The following is a 12672-nucleotide window of genomic DNA, read 5'->3' on the forward strand; positions in this document are numbered from 1 at the left end:
ATTTTTACATGGAGTTCTAAGAGAATATAACAAAAATACACTCATAACAAACATTTCTGTTATTGATATTTCTGTTATTGATTTAAAAAAGTGGGTAGAGTACTCAAAAATTGTACTAAAGTAAGAGTGGCAATACTTCAACATATTTTTACTCAAGTAAAAGTATAAAGTAGCTATCCAAGAAATTACTAAAATAAGACAAAAAAAAGTATTTGGTGAAAGGTCTACTCAAGTACTGAATAACTGATCAAATTATCGGTCATTTAATCTTTAAAAATTATACCAGTTTTAAAAAACATTTTTTTAGACTGGTATAATGGTATATTAGTAAAATGTCATGTGAAGTGGACATTTTGTTATTTTAAGCATGAAAATGCCAATAATTCATAAAAGTAACCAAAAATAACAAAATCAGGCAAAAGAAAAAATGTTTAAAAATCAGTTTCTATGAAACTTTAACAGGTGTGTGTCTGTGTCTGGTAAATTCTTGGCTATAACATGTTTGTTTTTCATTCAGTGGGTAAAAAATCCAGAAATTTCACTCAAGTTAGAGTAGAAATACTTTCTAATAAAATTACTCAAGTAAAAGTAAAAAGTACAGAGCAGTAATAATACTCCTAAGAGTATTTTTTTCCCCAAAGAAGTTACTCAAGTAAATGTAATTAAGTATATGTAACTACCCAACTCTGTTGATTTTGATAAGTTCCTTCAATTTATTTTCTATTTATTCAATTTAAATAAAAATATGTATCCCAATGGGAAATTAAATATATTTTATTTAATCCAAGTATATCTTTAAAGAGCCATCGCAGACTGTGATGTTGTAAACACGAAGATTCTCCTCTAGCAGTCTGTCTTGCAACAAATCTGTAGAGGCCTCTGACTGAAGACTGTTGTATGACAGTCTTGTATCTGTTGACATGCTAACATCTCAATATCTGGACAGTAGAGATCTTATTTCTCAGTAACATGTCCTAGATGACAGTCAGTTGCTGCTAATCCACCTCCTTTGCTTTTGCTGCTCCATTTAAAATTTTTGCCTGGCCAAAAGAGAGAAATTGTTGAAGTCAGGGATATATCCATTATGGTCAAGCCTCCTTTTCAATTCTTCTAAGATTTTGGGTAATAGTTCAAAGTATTTTTTGAGCTTTCCAGACACTAATCTGCTGCTTCCAGTTGTAAAAGCAATACCTTGTTGCCACGGTTACGCATCATAAAAAATAAAAATGCAAGACATCAAACATCAAAGCATACAAAAGCAGAGGGAATAAGTATCCAAACATGCATTGAATCAACCAAAAAATAAAAATCAGGAATAAAGTAAACAAAAAACAGGTGCGTTTCAGTAAATTGTTATTGTAATGTTAATTTATGTCAGTAATCAAATTCAGGAACTTAAATTTATACAGATGCTTTCCAACCAAAGTAATATACAGAATTTAAAGCGTCTATTTCTGTTAATTTTTCTGATTACGGCTTCCAACTTACTGAAAACCCCAAATTGTTCTGCTTAAAAATACCAAAATAAATTGGACAGATATAAAAAGGATTTTAATGGAGATTTGTTATGTTATGATCCACACAAATATAGAGAAGGGTGCTGCCTTGATAGGTGTCCAGTAGATAGCTGACTACTTTTTTGAAGATGATTATTTAACATGAAGACTGAGCATGTTTATGGAAGGTTGAGTGGAAGGAAAAAGTGCTTTAAATAAAGCTGCGCAAAAAACACAAAGAGCTGACATTTTGATAAGTGGCTAAAATTATTGTTTTGGTTTGTTTTTAGATAGAAGTAAATTTTGCATTTAACTTAGAAATCAAGATACCAGAATCTGGGGAAGAATCAAAGCTGTTTGAAGTCCAGCAGAGAGTTTCTACAGTCAGTAGTGGTGTTTTTGTTTTAAAGGACAGTTATTCAGAACAAGAAGTTGAAATTCTTCAGCCACTGAAACACAGAGATTAAATTTGTTTCCACAGGACAAAAAAAAACAAACAACAACAACCAGAAAACAGATTGACTACATTTAGGAAGGAATGCAGCATCATAGTTTGATGTTTTGACCTGAGACACAGATTATTACCAGAACAATAAATTTCCTGATACACAGAGCTGAAAACGAAGAGCTGAAAGTGGCTGATGTCCACTGGGACAGGAAAACCTATTAGGATGTTTCCTTTGAAAGTTTTACTGAAACTTTCCAAACAAAACGAGAAATCACTCTTGATCAGGGGTATTCAAAGTGTGGTTGGGGGACAATTTTTAGCCCTTGAAATGATTTTGATCGGCCCACTGACTACAAGTCAAGAACAGTAAAAATTAGGCCAACAAAATAGAAAACAAATGACAACCCCCAAAATTTGGTAATTGTCTGTTTTTCTTTTATTAAGGGGACAGTCCAAAGCCTTTTTTATGTTTTGGATCTTTACTTTTATGAAAAATATTTTTTTCATATTGTTAAAATTATCACTATGTTACGATAGTATCATATGAGACAGATAATATGTGAAAAAATTGCACTGTTCTGCTTTCTCCCACTGCTCCCAGTGCTAACTGGAAACAACCAATCAGAGCCAGAAGGAGGGCTTCAGTGCTGTCAATTACCCTTGTGTACTTGCTCTTACCCTCCTCCTTGCTCTCTGCTACACCATAGCTGGGTCACCAGGCTGCCATGAATGCTAAGGTAGTTAGCATGGTGACCAATAACAGCAGATAAAAAGTTTTTTCTGTAATTGTGGTTTTTCTGCCATTACCACATTTAGCAGCACTTTCATGAGATTGATTGACAGCGCTAAGACCCTCCTCTTGCTCTGATTGGTTGTTTTTGACCAAGAGTGGTGCATTTTTTTCAGATGTTAATAGTAGCTCAGGGAGGAGGTGAAGGAGATCGATCTTTTCATAGATTATCTGTCACAAAATGGTGATAGTTTTGACAAATGTGTAAAAAAATAATAATCTTTTCTTAAAATAAAATTACACACCGTAGCTTTAAGAATCTATAGATTTAGTAATAAAATATAAAAAACATCAAATTTACTGCCACATTCCCTGAATATCAATTTATGTTTGCATTTTAAATGTAAAAATAATTGTAGGGATGTGCTGTGGTGGCACAAAGCACAACCCACATATGGAGGGCTTAGTCCTCAACGTGACAGTCACAGGTTCGATTCCTGGCCTGGCGACCTTTGCCGCATGTCTTCCCCTTCTCTCATTATCCACTTTCCTGTCAATTAACTGTCAAATAAAGGCCACTAGAGCCACAAAATCTTTAAAAATAATTTTGTGGCGTGCCGGTACTTAAAGTTTCCAAGTTTGGACACGACTGCGCCTGTGAGACACCCCAAGCAGGAGTTGAGAAGTGTTGCCACAGTTGCCACAAACTGAAAAGTGGTGATCCCAATTTCCAATTAGCTTTGTCCTGTTGGACGCAGTGATTTTATAAAGAGAGGATTACTAGCTGGAAAGCTCCCACGCTGAGCAGGTGTGTTTACTCTCCAGCCTCCCTTGGCTGGTTGTGACTCAACGTTTGCACAAATCTCCAACACATGCTGATCCACTCACAAAGTACTTAAAAGACAGATGCACGAGAGGATACAAATATTTGGAGTAGATAGAAAGATAGATTGAAACAATTAATCGTGATTAATCGATTGTTGAAATAACCATTATCTAATTTAGAAATCAATTCATTGCTAACTGGAATACAGAAAATGTCCATTTGCTGAAAGAGCATTCTTAGAGCAGTAATTAAGCCAGAACTGACCAAAAATATATACATTTTTGCATTTAAAATAAAGAAAACTTTTCTTTGTCCAGTAAGAACTCCTCAACTGGCATAGTTTTACCTTCACCTTGTTAGCGTACATGAATGGAATGGTATATTAATGTTAATAAAATAAAAATATATATTTTTTCTTATTTAAAAAAGGAAATTAATTATTCGTTTTTATCTTTTAATGAATTTCTGGTGTTTTATCAAATAGGCTTTAGTGCTTAAATAAAAAATCTGTTGAATTTGCCCATTTTTTTGATTATTCCACTAAAATAACCGTTAATTTCAGACCAGATAGATAAATAAATAGACAGATAGATGTATAATGAGTGAAGTGGCATCCCCTAGTGGTAAAACATTAATGCCCCAGGCGTTGGCATTAGCTGAACATGAGCAGCTGACACCAGGACAGCTATATATAAACAGTCATTATAAAGCACATTCAGCCAAGATATATTTAATTTCATCTTTGCACATCAAAAAAGTTAACCGTGTGTTTTACAACATCAGAAAATTCACATTTTACTATCAAAATATAGATTAGATTACATATAGATTCCATTTTCTCATTAGATTCAATGTAGAGATGTCCTTTCCAAGGGCTGCTAAGAAGCCTCTTTTGCAATACTGCTACACAGACTACAGATATTCCTAGGCAGCAAGTTGTGAAGCGATCATAACCAATACACAGCTTATTCTTTAGATTAAGCTTTTGAAATTCAAGTCTTGCATGTAAAAGGTCCAAAATGTGTCAAACAATATCTAAAACTGAACTAAGCAACTTGCACCACAACTAGCATGAGAGCCTCTGGTTTAAAACCTACAATAAAAGAGATTCAAATATGAAGATTGTCTCTAATGAATTCCAGGAGAAAATCAAAACGTTCTGTTCAGTACAAAAGTTTTCCAGGCGTCACAGGGATTTCTGGCAGCCATTTCCATCCAAAGGGCCACTTACATAAAGTGTGCAGATTCACATAACAGTCAGAGCTCAAGCAGTCTCTCACTTGCACTTGTATCAGCTTGGCAGCATGCACGATAGCTATAAAAACAACAAATAGCTTAAAAATAGAGGCCGCACATTCATCGGCTGGGGGTCCATCTGTGCACTGTCAGAACTGTCCTTGTGGGAAAAGTGTCTCTCGACTGAAGTGACCGCTTGTTCAGTCCTCGTCTTCTTGTCCTATGTGGGTAAGTGCCGCTTCAGCACGTCCTTGGCGTTCCCGGGCAACGTGTCCGGAAAGTTCACGTCAAACTCTACCACCAGATCTCCTCTCTGGTTGGGGTTTTTGGGTAACGGGAGGCCCTGTCCAGACACGATTTTCCTCATGCCGGGCTTGATGACGTCGGTGATCTTCATGTGAGACGTCTTCCCGTCTATGGAGGACACGGTGACGGAGCATCCGCACAAAGACTGCAAAGAAAAGGGATTAGAGTATTAGGGAGGATCAAAAAAGAAAATCTAGGAAAAGAAAAGATCTAAAACATATTATTGCAAAAAAAGCACATTATATAATTAAGTCCACCGTGAAGCACATTTTACAAAATTAAGTAATTATTTTTTCACCTAAAGAGGAACAATCTTAGAGTCAACGCTCAGCTTCAGTTATTACAGCTAGAAACTAGAGATCAGGCCCGAAATCTGTCAGACCTGAACCTTCAGAGCCACATAAAAACATTTATAAATTCAGCCTTCTGTCACCTGAAGAACATTTCCAGGAATAGAGGACTAATGTTACAGCAGGATCTAGAGAAACTTATCCATGAGTTTATCTCTAGTCACATTGATTACTGCAACAGTGTCTTCACAGGTCTGCCTAAGCTGATCCAGAACGCTGCTGCTGGAGTTCTGACTAAAACCAAGTAGAAACAGCACATCAGCCAGGTTTTTTTTGGTTTATTTTTCTCCCCTGTAGAGTCTTTTGTTGGCTCTAGTGTCCCTTATATGAAAGTAGGCTGACAGAAAAGGGAGAAAGAGAGGGGGGCAGACATGCGGCAAATATCACCGGGTCCGGGAATCGAACCCCCGACGGCCGAGTCGAGGACTCAAGGCCTCCAAACATGGGTCAAGCTATCCCGTACGCCACCACAGCACGCCCACATCAGCCAGTTCTAATGTCCTACACTGGCTCCCTGTAGCTCAGAAAATAGACTTTAAAATGCTGCTGTTAGCTTATAAATCACTGAATGGTTTAGCACCACAATACATTAAAGATCTGCTGGTGTTGTATCAACCTTCCAGATCTCTCAGGTCTTCCGGTTCTGGTCTGCTCTGCATCCCCAGAACCAGAACCAAACATGGAGAAGCAACATTCAGCTTCTAAGCACCACAAATCTGAAACAAACATCAATACATAAAAAGCTCAGTTCTTTCTGCTTTAATTAACATCCATCATCTTTTGGATTAATAACTGGATTTCAACAAGTGGAATTACAAAATGTGCCTTTTCAAAAAATTGTTTTAAATAAACTAAGTACAGTCCCGACAACATTATGTTTTTTTTTTTCTTTACAGATTAGCACACAGATTTAAATGAGGAAATTGGTGTCTGAAGAGTTTAAACAAAAAAAATTGCATCCTGTTGGAAACAAAACACAGCAATATACCAGTTTGGGAACATACTAGAATTGCAGAAATAATTATTGCTTTGTTGTTGGTTAATTACAAGTTGCCACATGTAATTATCAACCTCCACTTTCTGAATTTATTTGAATTTCTAATGATAGAGTTTCCTAGTTTATTTTAAAACCCAGCAATGTGATAAAAGCAGCATTTTAGCCAAATGTTTCTTTTTGCTACTTTAAGCTAAAGCAATGGGGTTGACTTTAGTTTACTTTGATTATTTTATATTTAAAATCTTCCAGTTAAAATCACTTTTATAATAGTTTCATTATGTGAAAAATAAAGCTTTCATGACTTTTTAAAACAATTGCAGTAATAACTAAATACACCAATAATTCAATAGTTTGAAAACCACATTTAAAAGCAATATCTTATGAAGAATGTTGCCTCACTCCTTACAATATTGCTTCAATTCATTAAGGTTTTCATAGGTTTGTTTCTTAACTCAGTTTCGTTTTACAGGGTTTCAGTCAAGCTGAAGACTGAACTTTGACTGGACCATTGCAAAACTTTGATTCTTTTTCAGTCAATCTGCTGTAGAGGTGTTGATGTATTTTGGACCATCATGTGCCCCACATTAGACAAAATAAAATATCTTGCATATTTTTAATGTATACCCAAGCCATCACTGTACCACTGTACTGTTTTTAAGAGTTTTTACTGTTTGTCATTTTTTGGTTGAACATTTCTATTTTGGTTACATTTGTCCAAAGAACATTGAACCATTTCATGTTTTACTCAGATTTGCAGTCCTAAATGCCATATAGTGAACCACCTAAAATATATGACGTATTTGTAAAATATATTTGGGAAATGAAAATACTTTGCGGCAATGCTAGTTAACACAATATTGGGTGGTGTTGCAGCCAATCTGAGAACGGCATTTATTTTCCTTGATGCTGATTGGCTGAAACATGACCTTCTTAAATCATAGCTATTAAAGTCATACCTGCTTAAAAGGTTCCTTCATTTGTTTTTACTGCAGCTGGAAAGGGAGTTGATATTCATTTTGATTCCCCTGCATGAATCAAAGCACAGCTGATTTGCAGCCGTTTGCACGTGGGAATCACGTTTTTTAAAAAAAGATGAAGAGGTGAGTTTCAAAGCAGAGTAGGCGGAACCATAGAAGCACTTCTTACATCATGAGCACGTGGGCGGCATGAGAAACAGCTCATATTTATCAATGTTGATGATCCAGATTGTATAATTGCAGGGCTGGAGTGCGAGTGTAACGCAGGGCGATGCTCATTCAGCTGTCTTTTTAAGCTCACCAGGTAGACCACCTACATTTTATTGATTATGACAAGCTTTGAGGAGTTTGGGCTGCAGGCTCACAGATGACTGTTCTGAAACGCATTTATGTGACTAATTCATCCCCAGCTTCTATTATTACTACAGCGCTAGGCCTTAAAAATAAAGTCTCTGATTTTTTTTTAATACCAGGTCCGACTAATCAATTTGTTGTCTCGCGTTCTTTTCTAAAACAGAAATTACAAATGAGAGAAAATATTTTCAAAAGTGCTTTTATTTTAATCATCCCCTCTGTGAGCTGCATGACAAAGTATCAGGGCATGGCTTTGAGAAATTTTGTTTACGGTAATTACAAGAATATAGTCATAACATTAGCATAATAAAAACACAATTCTACCAAAAAATATCTTAAAATTAAGAGAAAAAAGTTGTTCAAAGTCCTGCTACTGATAATTTGATGCTGATGTGTTAAAAGATTAACTATTATATGTAAAACTATACCAAAGTTTAACTTCACAAGATGCTCAATATTCCTCTTTTTAATTTTTGTGTTTGACTTCTTCATAAATTTATGAAGAAACTGCCACATTCCCTGAATACAACAACTTTTTTCTCACATTAGTTCGACTCTATTGTTTTACAACTGTATTCTTATTATATTTTAACTTTATTCTCATAATTAAAAATAAAAAATCTCAGCCTGGTCCTAATATTCTGTTGAAGAGTTGACTTACAATAAATCAATAGCACTACATATTGCGATAATCGCTTGGTTGGTATCAATAAATAATACATCTGATAGAATATTTGATGTATAAATTATTCACTGAACTCTGACACAGAACCGAACAGCATTCTGGGGGATGTAGGCAGAGACATGGTTTAGCTGCTCTACCACTCATGGCCAGCTAAGCAAGGTTGGTGGCATTAACTAACTCTCTCACTCTTTGGCAACAACTGTAGAGTAACTTTGCAGCAGCAGTTCCAGGTTTTGCTACTGTGCCTCGTAACTGCTTATACATAAACAACAGTGTAAAGTAAAAACTGTGGATAAAACAGGAAAGGTCATGGCACTAGTTTAGCAGTATTTGATATTTAAAACTAATCAATAATTATCCCAATCGACAATTATTGAAACCAACTGATATGAAACACTTATATGATGATAAGTTTTTCAGCTAAATTGTCCAGCCCTACCTGAGATCAAACACCAAATAATTAGAAAGTGGAAAACACGCCTGTCAAACAAGATGGCGGCCTTAGGCGTGCAGACATCACTATGAACTATGGAAACCCAAGAAGTGCATTGGTGCAAAAAAATAAATAAAAATCAGATTTTCCAAAAATTAAATCTTCCAAGATCAAAAATTTGATTAATTAATAAAACTGATTTATTGCCCATCCTCAGTTAAAGTGCTAGAATAGAAATCATTTTACCTGTCTTAAGCTCACACGAACTGGATACACAATGTTGGATCCTTCCCTCCTGAAGTGAGGATGGGGTTTATCCTTGATGACGAAAACAATGTCGGCAGGAATGGTGCTGGGCGACTCGTCTCCCTCCTTTGGGAACGTGATCTTGGTTCCCTCTTTCCATCCCCGCTTGATCTCAATAGTGAGAATCTTATCCTCCGCCCGCATGGTCCTGCCATCTGGATTTAACCTTTTGCGTGAGATTTTCATTTTCTTGGTGCAGCCCTGGAAGACCTCCTCCAGGGTGACCCTCAGTTCATGGATGATAGGCGGGTCCTGTTTCCGGCGCTGCTGCCCTCCGTGCCCTTCCCGAGGAAAGCCGTTCAGGTTGAAGGTGGTGAAGGAGCCAAAAGGGTCGTTTCCGTCTACTTCCATGTCTTCATCATCTCTGCCATTCGCCTTGCGGCCAAAGAACATCTCAAAGGGGTTGGAACCGCCGAAGAAAGTGGCAAAGGTGGCATGAGGGTCTCCATGGAAGGTATAGGTGAAGTTGGTACCTTGACCATCAGGAGCAGGTCCATTTCCTCCCTTCAGACCTGATGGGAAAAGAGGAAGGATTCATCAAAACCTCACAATGAAAGTGATGATTTTTACACCCCAGATCAGCCTTTACACTGGCATGTGAAAATGGCTGAAAAAAAGATGTGCAATTATACAACCGTGCATCTTTGAAAAGAAAAAGTAGAATCTCCTGAACAACCAACAAGAATGCAGCAAGTGGTTTCTGGATGGCAGGTCAAACAACAAAACACTCGTGTTTTCCAGAAACCATTGTGCAGCGCATACAGCAGTAAAAGATTTGTAAGGTTTTTTCTTAGAAAAACTGAGTGTCTGCAGTCAGAGGCTTCTCCGAATTTGCAGTAAAACAGGCCGCTACAGGAGATCTTTCCTGCCAACACCCATCCCCATCTACAATAACGCTTTGAAGAATTTTAATTCATATGTGTTACACCAACATTTAATTTCCCTTTGGGATCAATCAAATACTTTTGAATTTTAATTTGAAAACCAGCTGATAAAACGTCTGTGTGGGTTGCTAGGTGAAGGTAGGGCTCAGCTGGTGTTGCTAGGTAACAGCAGTGCCCGTTGAATGAGAAGTTTTTGGCTAATTTCCCAGACTCCAAAAATATTAGCTCATTGTCAAAAAACGGCCGGGTGTTTTATGTTTAAGTGTTTAGACTGTTTTTTGTTTGTTTGTTTGTTGTTTTTTTAAGCAACTGAGAACCAAATGGAAGTTTTAAAACGAGCAAAAAGTAAATTTTGCATAATAGCATGTAGCATCCAGTCAATTGAGAAGGCCCGAACTGATGATTATGTGATTTATTAAAGCCATTCGTATAATCGACCAATGTAAGAGCTAGACAAAGATAAATAATAATAATTACAATCGTTTTCACCATCCGTTGTTATGCACGACTCGTTACATTAATCAAATTATTTCCATTAGCACAGCAACCACAGATTTTTATCAACATTTTTATCAATATTTCAAGTTACTCAAATAAACCTCAGTACCAGTTACTGACCTTGTCCCCGTCTCTACTGAAGCCAAATCTGAGTTGCTTTCTATCCTTTTATCGGATTTGCAGTTAACATTTTCATGAAGAACTCTTCTGTTACCATAGCTACGTTCGCAAAATGCTAGCAAAAATAATCTTCAACGGTAGAAACAAACGGGTCCCTTCAAGGATGACCAGCGGCGCCCTCTGCTGGATGGCGGCCAAACTACAACAAGAAGGTCGAATGGGATTTTATAAGTTAATCAATTGGAACTAATTTTAATTTAACAAACTATTAATCAACAATTAATCGTAAGTTGGTTAATTGTTGTCTACCAATATGTGTAGAGTAAAGCACTTTTAGTGGTAGGGATTCCTAGAAAAGTGCTCCATATATTTAGTCCATTTACCAGTTAAGGATAATTAGGTGCTAAAACACGAATAAAACTAAACCAGACAATAAATTCATTTAGATTTCTTTATTTTTCCTATGCTTTTGTACTTTGAGACTGAGTTTTAACTCACTGTTACAAAATTCTTAGGATGAGGTAATGAAAAACAGGTGGATTAAGAAGCCATCATGATTGACTTAAAACATATTTTGAAACGGAATTAGAAACGGAATTCCCATCTTGAGTAGACAAACACACACACACACACACACACACACACATATATACACACACACTTCACACCTTTCCCTTCAATGTTCACGATCCAATGTTAAAAAAAAGAAAAAAAAAGAACCAGATGGTTACAGTTCCCACCCAGAGCCATCTGGACTGATATTTTCTTTCCACACATTACAGGATTCTTTACCTTTTTTGGGACGAAAAATGTTTTTCTGTCATGAATAATTACAGTGAAAAGGTATTGCAGACATTTTAAAAATGGGTTTTTAATCTGATGCATTGAGATTATCGTTATAATAAATAGCATTTTATGATCATGATGTCCTGAACATCAGTTTCCAGGCCCTGCTGGATGCAGAAAGGGGACTTGAATCAAAGCCAGCTGTCTTTTACAGCCAGGAATCCAGCTTTTAGGCGAAGTATAGCGGCATTCAGCTTGACAACACAATGACAAAAACATACACATTACCTTCTTCTCCATACTGATCATAAATCTCTCTTTTCTTCGGGTCGCTCAGGACTTCATAAGCCTCAGCGATCTCCTTAAATTTCTCCTCGGCGGCTGCGGACTTGTTTTTGTCCGGATGCCATTTCAGCGCCTGTTTTCTGTAAGCTTTCTTTATGTCCTCCTCTGTCGCTCCTTTTGAGATCCCCAGTGTCTTGTAGTAGTCTCTACCCATTTTTAGTGTGTCAAAAAAAAAATTAGAATTAATTTTAAAAGATGCAAATAGAAAGAAAAAGCCGCTCAGTAGGAGCTCTGGCCCCGCTCTGTCAGGCGGATGGTTGTCAAAGCGAAGTATTGAACAATGAAAAGCCGCAGATTGAGTAAATACGGAACTCGGTGAGGAGCATTTGGGTCTCAGCTACTGCTCTGGATCTTCTGCTATTTCATCCGTGGCTGGATGACCCTCTTTAAATAGACCACAGCTCCCTCCTATGCAGAGACAGCGCTGAATCAAGCTGGAAATATATAGCTGAACTGCATCCGGTTTGACGTTTTTCACTACGTTTTTTAATTATTTCTCAGGTATTAACATCATCTTTATTATTATGACCTTTAAAATACTTATTTACAGTAAAAAAATATTAAAAGTTTTAGAAATAAAATTATTAAAATTGTTTTTTGTTATCATTACTTAATCATATTGTTGTATTTATAATTCTTATTACAAATACTTATATAAAATAAATATCAAATATACTGTGTTAAAAATAATAGTAACAATGTACATTATAATGCATTATTAGGACATAATAATTATTGTTAATAATCGTTATTGTAAATCATTGTGCAACAGATAATGCATTATTATTGTTAAATAAATATTGATCTTGCTTTTCCCTTTCTTTTTTACATTTACGATACATTATATATATATATTACATGTTTTATATTATTGTCACATAATTTATTAATTTTG

The 12672-nt window shown here is 36.2% G+C and overlaps 1 protein-coding gene across 3 annotated transcripts; it reads right to left on the reverse strand.

Moving 5' to 3' along the window:
• Window positions 1-4210: 4210 nt before the first annotated feature.
• Window positions 4211-12204, reverse strand: dnajb4 (DnaJ heat shock protein family (Hsp40) member B4). Of its 3 annotated transcripts, none has more exons than XM_028021726.1 (3): window positions 11721-12204; window positions 9085-9656; window positions 4211-5187 (listed from the first exon to the last, which is right to left on the reverse strand). In XM_028021726.1, the coding sequence occupies exons 1-3, from the start codon at window positions 11929-11931 to the stop codon at window positions 4957-4959; spliced, it is 1014 nt and encodes a 337-aa protein (XP_027877527.1). In that variant the 5' UTR covers window positions 11932-12204; the 3' UTR covers window positions 4211-4956. The 3 variants fall into 3 exon arrangements, with proteins under 3 accessions (XP_027877527.1, XP_027877528.1, XP_027877530.1); XM_028021727.1 differs by lacking the exon at window positions 11721-12204 and adding an exon at window positions 10647-10786; XM_028021729.1 differs by lacking the exon at window positions 11721-12204 and adding an exon at window positions 10636-10754.
• Window positions 12205-12672: the final 468 nt, after the last annotated feature.

This window comes from Xiphophorus couchianus, chromosome 6, assembly GCF_001444195.1.
Source record: "Xiphophorus couchianus chromosome 6, X_couchianus-1.0, whole genome shotgun sequence".
In the NCBI taxonomy this organism is placed as follows: Eukaryota; Metazoa; Chordata; class Actinopteri; order Cyprinodontiformes; family Poeciliidae; genus Xiphophorus; species Xiphophorus couchianus.

Excerpts from the sequence above, each read along its gene's own strand:
- dnajb4 (XM_028021726.1), bottom strand. The coding sequence starts at position 11,931 with ATGGGTAGAGACTACTACAAGACACTGGGGATCTCAAAAGGAGCGACA. Across the intron at positions 9,657-11,720 it reads TGATCAGTATGGAGAAGAAG|GTCTGAAGGGAGGAAATGGA; the intron begins GTAATGTGTATG and ends TTTTCCCATCAG. Across the intron at positions 5,188-9,084 it reads TTCGTGTGAGCTTAAGACAG|TCTTTGTGCGGATGCTCCGT; the intron begins GTAAAATGATTT and ends TTTTCTTTGCAG.